This window comes from Leucoraja erinacea, chromosome 30, assembly GCF_028641065.1.
Source record: "Leucoraja erinacea ecotype New England chromosome 30, Leri_hhj_1, whole genome shotgun sequence".
Lineage (NCBI taxonomy): Eukaryota > Metazoa > Chordata > Chondrichthyes > Rajiformes > Rajidae > Leucoraja > Leucoraja erinaceus.
Genome location: NC_073406.1, coordinates 28,120,582 through 28,131,367, shown reverse-complemented (window position 1 = coordinate 28,131,367; position 10,786 = coordinate 28,120,582). Strand labels below are relative to the sequence as shown.

General features: G+C 44.4%; 1 protein-coding gene across 5 annotated transcripts in view; it reads right to left on the bottom strand.

Annotated features, from left to right (window-relative positions):
* Window positions 1-10,786, bottom strand: part of LOC129711774 (protein kinase C zeta type) — a 458,626-nt gene that overhangs the window by 73,642 nt on the left and 374,198 nt on the right. For all 5 annotated transcript variants that reach the window (XM_055659716.1, XM_055659714.1, XM_055659713.1 and 2 more), the window contains one exon: window positions 4,680-4,767. In XM_055659716.1, the coding sequence (XP_055515691.1) occupies window positions 4,680-4,767 (88 nt within the window). The remainder of the gene's footprint in view (window positions 1-4,679; window positions 4,768-10,786) is intronic.

Here is a 10,786-nt window from a genome sequence, read left to right as displayed (position 1 = left end):
ACTCCATTCAAGGACCCAAGCAATCTTTCCAGGTGTGGCAGAGGTTCACCTGCACCTCCCATTCCGAATCCGACATTTCTGTCCTGGGCCTCCTCCATGGCCAGAGTGAGGACCACTGTAAATTGGAGGAGCAGCACCTCATGTTTCGCTTGGGCAGTTTACACCCCAGTGGTATGCACATTGACTTCTCCAATTTCAGGTAGTCCCTGCTTTCTCCTCCCCTTTTCAGCTCTACCTCTGCCCACTGTCTCCGCCTCTTCCTTTCTTCTTCCCGCCCCCCCCACCCTCACATCAGTCTGAAGAAGGGACTCGACCCGAAACGTTGCCTATTTCCATCGCTCCATAGATGCTGCCTCACCCGCTGAATTTCTCCAGCATTTTTGTCTACCTACTTAAAAAAAATAAATTCTATCCATGTCAGTACCCTACCCCCAATACCAAGTGCTCTAATTTTACCCACTAATATCCTATGTGGGACCTTATCAAAGGCTTTCTGAAAGTCCAGGTGCACTACATCCACTAACTTCAGATAGCCCTTACTTCTCTCTACTTCCCCTTCCCCTTCCCATTCTCCCACTAGTCTTACTGTCTTCACCCACATTCGATCTTTGTCCTGCCCCCTCCCCTGACATCAGACGGAAGAAGGGTCTCGACCCGAAACGTCGTCCATTCCTTCTGTCCATAGATGCTGCCTCACCCGCTGAGTTACTCCAGCATTTTGTGTCTATCTCTGATTTTACCAGCATCTGCAGTTCTTTCTTACACACTACATCCACTGGCTCTCCCTTGTCCATTTTCCTAGTTTCCTCCTCAAAAAATTCCCAAAGATTAGTCAAGCATGATTACCCCTTCATAAAACCATGCTGACTCGGACCGATCCTGTTACTGCTATGCAAATGGACCGCTATTTTATCTTTTATAATTGACTCCAGCATCTTTCCCACCACCGATGTCAGGCTAACTGGTCTATGATTCCCTGTTTTCTCTCTCCCTCCTTTCTTAAAAAGTGGGATAACATTAACTACCCTCCAATCTATCCTGAATCTATAGAACATTGGAAACCAAGATTTCTAGAACCACTTCCTTAAGTACCCTGGGATGCAGACCATCAGGCCCTGGGGATTTATCAGCCTTCAGTCCCATCAGTCTACCCAACACCATTTCCTGCCTAACGTGAATTTCCTTCAATTCCTCCGTCACCTAAGTCCTCTGGCCACTAGTACATCTGGGAGATGGTTTGTCTTCCTTAGTGAAGACAGATCCAAAGTACATGTTCAACTCGTCTGCCATTTCCTTGTTCCCCATAATAAATTCACCTGTTTATGTCTTCGAGGATCCAACTTTGGTCTCAACTGTTTTTTTCTTCCTAACATACCTAGAGAAGCTTTTACTATCGTCCTTTATATTCTTGGTTAGCTTACCTTCGTACCTCATCTTTTCTCCCCGTATTGCCTTTAGTTCTCTTCTGTTGCTCTTTAAATGTTTCCCAATCCTCTGGCCTCCCACTCATCTTTGCTATGTTATACTTCTTCTCCTTTATTTTTATACTGTCCCTGACGTCCCTTGTCAGACAGGATCGCCTCTTACGACCCTTAGAATCTTACTTCCTCTTTGGAATGAACTGATCCTGCACCTTCTGTATTATTCCCACAAATGCCTGCCATTGTTGTTCCACTGTCATCCCTGCTAGGGTCTTTCCAGTCAATATTGGCCAGCTGCTCCCTCATGACTCCATAGTCCCCCTTCCTCAACTGTAATACTGACATTTCCGATTTCCCTTTTCCCTCTCAAATTGTAGATTAAAACTGATCATATTATGGTCACTACCTCCTAATGGCACCTTTACCTCACGTTCCCTTATCAAATCCGGTTCATTACACGATTAAATCCAGAATTGCCTGTTCCAGTACAAGCTGCTCTAAGAATCCATTTCACACTCCACAAACTACCTTCCTTGGGGTCCAGTACCAACCTGATTTTCCCAGTCTACCTGCATGTTGAAATCTCCCATAACCATCCTAGCATTACATTTGCAACACGCCAATTTTAATACTTGATTCAACTTGCACCCTATATCCAGGCTGCTGTTTGAGGGCCTGTAGATAACTCCCATTAGGGCATTTTTACCCATACAATTCCTCAGTTCTATCCATACTGACTACATCTCCTGATTTTACATCACTCCTCGCAATGGACTAAATTTCATTCCTCACCAACAGAACTACCCCACCCCCTCTGTCCATCTGTCTGTCTTTTCGATAGGACGTATACCCCTGAATATTCAGTTACCAGCCCTGGTCCTCTTGCAGCCATGTCTCTGTAATTCCCACAACATCATACTTGCCAATTTCTAACTGAGCCTCAAGCTCATTCACTTTATTCCTTATACTTCATGCATTCACATATAATACTTTTAATCCATTACTCACCTCACCTTTCACATCGATTCCTATTTCACTTGGCCATACTCTCCTATCCCTTTGTGAGTTTTCTTCCCCGTTAATTCTGATGTCTTTCTTAACTTTTCCTGTACTCTCTTTCCCTTTAAATCCATCCTTGTATTTCCAATTTGTCTCTTCCCACCCACTATTTAGTTCAAACCCACCCGTGTAGAATTGCAGAAAGAAAAGGGAAATTGGACACTTGGTTCGAAAAAAGAGAGAGATCTACAATATTTATAGGCAGCATGGAGTAAATGAGGTGCTTGAGGAGTATAAAGAATGTAACAAGAATCTTAAGAAATAAATTAGAAAAGCTAAAAGAAGATATGAGGTTTCTTTGGCAAGTAAGGTGAAAGTAAATCCAAAGGGTTTCTACAGCTATATTAATAGCAAAAGGATAATGAGGGATAAAATTGGTCCATTAGAGAGTCAGAGTGGACAGCTATCTGCAGAGTCAAAAGAGATGGGGGAGATATTGAACAATTTATTTTCTTCGGTATTCACCAAGGAGAAGGATATTGAATTATGAGAGGTAAGAGAAACAAGTAGAGTAGCTATGGAAACTATGAGATTCAAAGAAGAGGAAGTACTGACACTAGCAATTATAGACCTGTTAGTTTGACGTCAGTGGTGGGCAAATTAATGGAAAGGATACTTAGAGATAATATATATAAGCATCTGGATAAACAGGGTCTGATTAGGAACAGTCAACATGGATTTGAGCCTGGAAGGTCATGTTTGACTAATCTTCTTGAATTTTTTGAAGAGGTTACTCGGGAAATTGATGAGGGTAAAGCAGTGGATGTATATATGGACTTCAGTAAGGCCTTTGACAAGGTTCCACACAGAAGGTTGGTTAAGAAGGTTCAATTGTTGGGTATTGATGGTGGAGTAGCAAGATGGATTCAACAGTGGCTGAATGGGAGATGCCAGAGAGTAATGGTGGATGGTTGTTTGTCAGGTTGGAGGCCAGTGACTAGTGGGGTGCCACAGGGATCTGTGTTGGGTCCACTGTTGTTTGTCATGTACATCAATGATCTCGATGATGGTGTGGTAAATTGGATTAGTAAGTATGCAGATGATACTAAGATAGGTGGGGTTGTGGATAATGAAGTCGATTTTCAAAGTCTACAGAGAGATTTATGCCAGTTGGAAGAGTGGGCTGAAAGATGGCAGATGGAGTTTAATGCTGATAAGTGTGAGGTGCTACATCTTGGCAGGACAAATCAAAATAGGACGTACATGGTAAATGGTAGGGAATTGAAGAATGCAGGTGAACAGAGGGATCTGGGAATAACTGTGCACAGTTCCCTGAAAGTGGAATCTCATGTAGATAGGGTGGTAAAGAAAGCTTTTGGTGTGCTGGCCTTTATAAATCAGAGCATTAAGTATAGAAGTTGGGATGTAATGTTAAAATTGTACAAGGCATTGGTGAGGCCAATTCTGGAGTATGGTGTACAATTGTGGTCGCCTAATTATAGGAAGGATGTCAACAAAATAGAGAGAGTACAGAGGAGATTTACTAGAATGTTGCCAGGGTTTCAGCAACTAAGTTACAGAGAAAGGTTGAACAAGTTAGGGCTTTATTCTTTGGAGCGCAGAAGGTTAAGGGGGGACTTGATAGAGGTCTTTAAAATGATGAGAGGGATAGACAGAGTTGACGTGGATAAGCTTTTCCCACCGAAAGTAGGGAAGATTCAAACAAGGGGACATGACTTGAGAATTAAGGGACAGAAGTTTAGGGTTAACATGAGGGGGAACCTCTTTACTCAGAGAGTGGTGGCTGTGTGGAATGAGCTTCCAGTGAAGGTGGTGGAGGCAGGTTCGATTTTATCATTTAAAAATAAATTGGATAGTTATATGGACGGGAAAGGAATGGAGGGTTATGGTCTGAGCGCAGGTATATGGGACTAGGGGAGAATACGTGTTCGGCACGGACTAGAAGGGCCGAGATGGCCTGTTTCTGTGCTGTAATTGTTATATGGTTATATGGTTATAAAAAGAGCATCTATACTAATAAAGCTACATTAATAAACACAACTACTCAACTAAATTAAAGAAAACCTTAACTTTTCATGTATAAATATTTAATGCAATGTTAAAGATGATAAAATGAAAACATGTAAATAGATTTATTATCTTGAAAATAATTTCAAAAACTTATTTTAACACTTTTGATGTGCTGAATAGATAATCAAACCAAATCATGTTAGTTTAGTATTTTGTAGGGTTGCTCACCATACTCTTCTCCTCTTAGTATTTCAGGTGCTATGTAATTGGGTGTGCCGCAGAAAGTGCTGGTCGTGTCACCAGGCCCAAGTCCTTCCTATGGAGGAAATAGACATTACACATCTCACAAACCTGAACATTTGGCTCATTAATATTTCTATACTTATTGTACTACAGCTATTGAACTGTCGTTCTAAACTATCACATCTATGGGAGAACAACAATTTAATCTCAAAACATTTTAGACTTAGTTCCCTGAAACTAAATGCTTAACTAAATTGATATTAAGCTAAATACAAACTGAGCAGTGTGATAGTAATTCCCATAACAAAGGATAAATTAACTGGTTGAATCATAGAACATAGAACAGTACAGAACCCTCGGCCAACAATGTCTGTGCCGAATATGATGCCAAGACACAGGCACAGTGGCACAGCTGGTAGAGCTGCAGTTTCCCAGTGACCCAGGTTCAATCCTGACCTCGGGTGCTGTCTGTGTGGAGTTTGCACGTTCTCCCTTTGCGAGTTTCCTCTGAGTGCTCCGATTTACTTCCATATCCAAAAGATGTGCGGGTTTGTCGGTTAATTGGCTGCTGTAAATAGCTCTGAGTATGTAATGAGTAGATACGAAAGTAGGGTAAATGGGTGATTGATGGTCAGTGTGACTCAGTGGACCAAAGAGCCTGTTTCATGCTGTATCGCTAAATAAAGTCCATCACATATCTACCTGCGCATAACTCATATCTCTTCATTTGTTGCATATCCATAAGCCTATTAAAAGATTTCTCAAATGCCATTAACGTATCTACTTCAACCACTACCCCAGCAGCACGTTTCAGGCACTCATCACCATCTGTGTAGTTTTATATACTTCCGTCAGGTCTCCCCGTAACCTCAGGCGCTCCAGAGAAAACAATCCAAGTCTGTACAACCTCACCCCGTAACTAATACCCCCTTATCCAGGCATCATTTGGTAAACCTCCTCTGCACTCCTCTCCAAAGCATCCATATCCATCCTGTAATGGGACAAACCAAAATTGCACCTAATACTCCAAAGGCTGCCTAACCAAAGTCCTATAAAGCTGCATAATGACATGCTGACTCTTGCACTCAATGCCATGACCTATGAAAGGACGAATACCACTTTATCTACTTGATTTGCCACTTTCAGGCAGTTATAGACTTGGACCCCAAGGCCCTCAGTACGTCAAAGCTGTTAAGGCTCATGCCATTAATTGTATATTTTCCACTTACATTTGATCTTCCAAACTGCATTAGGGTTTGGAAGATATCTTCCAATACCTCACACTTGCTCGGTTTAAACTCCATCTGCCATTTATCTGCTCAATTCTGTAGCTGATCTCTATCCGGCTGTACACTGACTGCTTTCTTCAAAGTCCGCACCCCTAGAAATCTTGGTGTCATCTCTAAGCTTAATAACCAACCCGTCTACAATTGTGTCTAAGTCATGTATATATATATACTAGACCAAGTGCAGACCCGTTGGGTTCATTTCCCCAACGCCCGGTTGCAGGGGGTTGGGGGGGGCTGCGGCATCACACTCACACTAACCACCCCCCATACACACAGGTGTGGGGGGGGGCGAGAGAGAGATGGGGTGGGGAGAGGGGGAGGAGGAAACAGGAGAGATTTGGGAGGGAGAGGAGAGAGCGGGGTAGGGGGAGAGAGAGGGGGGATGGGGTGGGGGAGGAGAGTGGGGAGTGGGAGGATAGCGGGGAGGGCAGGAAGGGGGGAGAGGGGTGGGGGTGGGAGAGGGGGGGAAGAGGGGTGGGGGAGGGGGTGGAAAGGGATGAGAGAGAGGGGGTGAGGAGCGAGGGAGATGGAGAGGGGGAGAGAGGAGAGAGGGGGAAGGGGAGGAAGAGAGTGTGGTGGGGGAGGGGATGAGAGAGGGGTGGGGAGGGGAAAAAAAAAGGGTGGGGGAGGGGGAGAGAGGAGAGGAGGGAGGGGAGGATGGAGGGGCGGATGGAGGGGAGGGAGGAGGGGGAGGGGGGGAAGTGTGGAGGGAGGGGGAGAGCGGAGAGAGAGGGGGAAGAGTGGGGGAAGGGGGTGGGGAGAGAGGGAAAGGGTGGGGGAGAGGGAAGGGGGGTGGGAGAAGAGAGGGATGGGGTGGGAGGAGGAGGGGAAGGGGAGGAGAGGGGTGGGAAGAGGGGGAGGAGAGAGGGGTGGGGGAGAGGGAGAGGAGAGAGGGATGGGGAGAGAGGTGTGGGGGAGGGGGGGGGATGGGAGGAGGGAGATGGGGTTGGGGAGGCAGGGGGAAAGAGTGTGGAGGGAGGGGGGGAGAGGGTGGGGGGAGAGAGGGGAAATAGTGGGGAGGGAGAGTGGAAGGGGGAGGGGTAGGTGCAGTCCATCTGTTCCCCATTCCCCATGACCCCCAATCCTCTTTCTCTATTCCCACACACGTTATGACGCGTTTCGACACAGGCTGCGGGGGTGGGGGGGGGAGGAGGGGGCTGGGGCTGGTGCAGGTGCTGGGGCTGATCCATTTACAAGGCATATGTAACTGGATCCATTCCGATTGGACATCCGTGAGCACTGGACAAATGATGGAACGTTCACCAACATTTTATGGGTGAGAGCTGTTTTATTTTTAACATTTTGAAATTTTGGGGGGGGGGGGGGGGGGGGGGGGGCAAGAGAAGGATTTTATTAAAAAATATGTACATAAACACGACAAAATCTCATCAGGAGTGGATATGTGGATGTAAAAGTGAAATCTCTACCGAAATGGAAAAAACTCGGCGTTTCTGTGTGTGGTGTTGGTGTAGCAACGAATCAAAGGCTGGCACCCACAAACACAGCCAGGCAGAAACACACACACACACACACACAGCCACAAACACACACACACCCAGCCACAGAGTTTTAATATATAGATATATCACAAACAACAGCAGTCCCAGCACAGATCCCTGCAGAACTCCACTGTTCACAGAGCTCCAGCCCAAATATTGTTCTTTAACCACAACCCTGTCTTCTCTCAGTAGCCAATTCTGAATCCATACGAGCAAATCACTATTAATCCCGTGCACGTTAGTCTTCAGGATCAGCCTGCCATGGGAGACTTTAACAATTGCTTGACAGAAATTCATGTACGCATCATCCATCCCCATACCCTCACCTTGTCGCCTCTTGAAAAATATTTATCGTTAGTAAAACACGACCTGCCATGTACAAAGCTGTGCTGACTGACCCTAATTAACTCTTCCAAATGGGAGTAAATCCTATCCTGAAGAGTCCTCGCCAATATCTTCCATACTACTGACTTGAGGCTCACCCTGGTCACTCGCTCTTCCCTCTTCTCCACTGTCCCATCAGGTAAGAGGTGCACAAGTGTGAAAGCACATACCTACAGATTCAGGGACTTTCTTCCCAGCTGTAATCAAAAAACGAAACCATCCTATCAACAACTAGAGTCCTGTGCTACTATCTACCTCAATGGAGACCCTCGGACTAGTGTTAATGGAACTTTACTGGGCTTTATCTTGCATTAAACACTATTTCCTTTATCATGAATCTGTACACTGTGTATGGATCAAATGGAATCATGTGTTGCCTTTCCACTGACTGATTAGCACGCAACAAAAGCTTCTGAAGAAGGGTTTCGGCCCGAAACGTTGCCAATTTCCTTTGCTCCATAGATGCTGCTGCACCCGCATTTTTACCAGCATTTTTGTGTTCCTAGAATTTAATGCTCTTCAAGGGCCTTAACGATTCCTCCTTCTTAATCTCAAAATGTTCTTGGATTTATTCCCCACACTGATCTCACTGTCCTCTGTACTTTTCCTTAGTGAAAACAGATGCAAACTATTTGTGTAGTACCTCGCCTTAATCCTCAGTCTCCAAGCACAAGCCATTGGCATCTTTTGGTAATCTGTGTACATACAGTGCATTCAGAAAGTATTCGGACCCCTTCACTTTTTCCACATTTTGTTAGGTTACAGCCTTATTCTAAAATGGATTAAATTCTATTTTTTTAATCATCAATCTATACACAATACCCCATAATAAAAAAGTGAAAACAGGTGTTTAAAATTGTTTGCTAAGTAATTAAAAATAAATAACTGAAATATCACATTTACATAAGTATTCAGACCCTTCACTCAGTACTTTGTTGAGGCACCTTTGGCAGCGATTATAGCCTCAAGTCTTCTTGGGTATAACGCTACAAGCTTGGCACACCTGTATTTGGGTAATTTCTCCCATTCTTCTCTGCAGATCCTCACAAGCTCTGTAGGTTGGATAGGGAGCGTCGATGCACAGCTATTTAAACCATATAACCATATAACAATTACAGCACGGAAACAGGCCATCTCGGCCCTTCTAGTCCGTGCCGAACACGTATTCTCCCCTAGTCCCATATACCTGCGCTCAGATCATAACCCTACATTCCTTTCCCGTCCATATAACTATCCAATTTATTTTTAAATTATAAAAACTAACCTGCCTCCACCACCTTCACTGGAAGCTCATTCCACACAGCCACCACTCTCTGAGTAAAGAAGTTCCCCCTCATGTTAACCCTAAACTTCTGTCCCTTAATTCTCAAGTCATGTCCCCTTGTTTGAATCTACCCTACTCTCAGTGGGAAAAGCTTATCCACGTCAACTCTGTCTATCCCTCTCATCATTTTAAAGACCTCTATCAAGTCCCCCCTTAACCTTCTGCGCTCCAAAGAATAAAGCCCTAACTTGTTCAACCTTTCTCTGTAACTTAGTTGCTGAAACCCAGGCAACATTCTAGTAAATCTCTTTTGTACTCTCCCTATTTTGTTGACATCCTTCCTATAATTAGGCGACCGAAATTGTACACCATACTCCAGAATTGGCCTCACCAATGCCTTGTACAATTTTAACATTACATCCCAACTTCTATACTCAATGCTCTGATTTATAAAGGCCAGCACACCAAAAGCTTTCTTTACCACCCTATCTACATGAGATTCCACTTTCAGAGAACTGTGCAGTTATTCCCAGATGCCTCTGTTCACCTGCATTCTTCAATTCCCTACCATTTACCATGTACGTCCTATTTTGATTTGTCTTGCCAAGATGTAGCACCTCACACTTATCAGCATTAAACTCCATCTGCCATCTTTCAGCCCACTCTTCCAACTGGCATAAATCTCTCTGTAGACTTTGAAACTCTACTTCATTATCCACAACCCCACCTATCTTAGTATCATCTGCATACTTACTAATCCAATTTACCACACCATCATCGAGATCATTGATGTACATGACAAACAACAGTGGACCCAACACAGATCCCTGTGGCACCCCACTAGTCACTGGCCTCCAACCTGACAAACAACCATCCACCATTACTCTCTGGCATCTCCCATTCAGCCACTGTTGAATCCATCTTGCTACTCCACCATTAATACCCAACAATTGAACCTTCTTAACCAACCTTCCATGAGGAACCTTGTCAAAGGCCTTACTAAAGTCCATATATACAACATCCACTGCTTTACCCTCATCAATTTCCCGAGTAACCTCTTCAAAAAATTCAAGAAGATTAGTCAAACATGACCTTCCAGGCACAAATCCATGTTGACTGTTCCTAATCAGACCCTGTTTATCCAGATGCTTATATATATTATCTCTAAGTATCCTTTCCATTAATTTGCCCACCACTGACGTCAAACTAACAGGTCTATAATTGCTAGGTTTACTCTTAGACCCCTTTTTAAACAATGGAACAACATGCGCAGTACGCCAATCCTCCGGCACTATTCCCGTTTCTAATGACATTTGAAATATTTCTGTCATAGCATAGCTCATTTTCAGGTACCTCCAGAGATTTTCGATCAGGTTCAAGTCCGGGCTCTGGCTGGACCACTCAAGGATATTCACAGACTTGTCACAAAGCCACTCCTGCGTTGTCTTGGCTGTGTGCTTAGGGTTGTTGGAAGGTGAACGTCCGCTCTAATCAAGATGTAGAAACATCTCAAGGGTAATCAATGGAAACAGGATGCACTGAAGCTCTGGAGCAGGTTTTCATCAAGGATCTCTCTGTACTTTGTTCCGTTCATCTTTCCCTCGACCCTGACTAGTCTCCCAGTTCCTGTCGCTGATAAACATCCCCACAGCATGA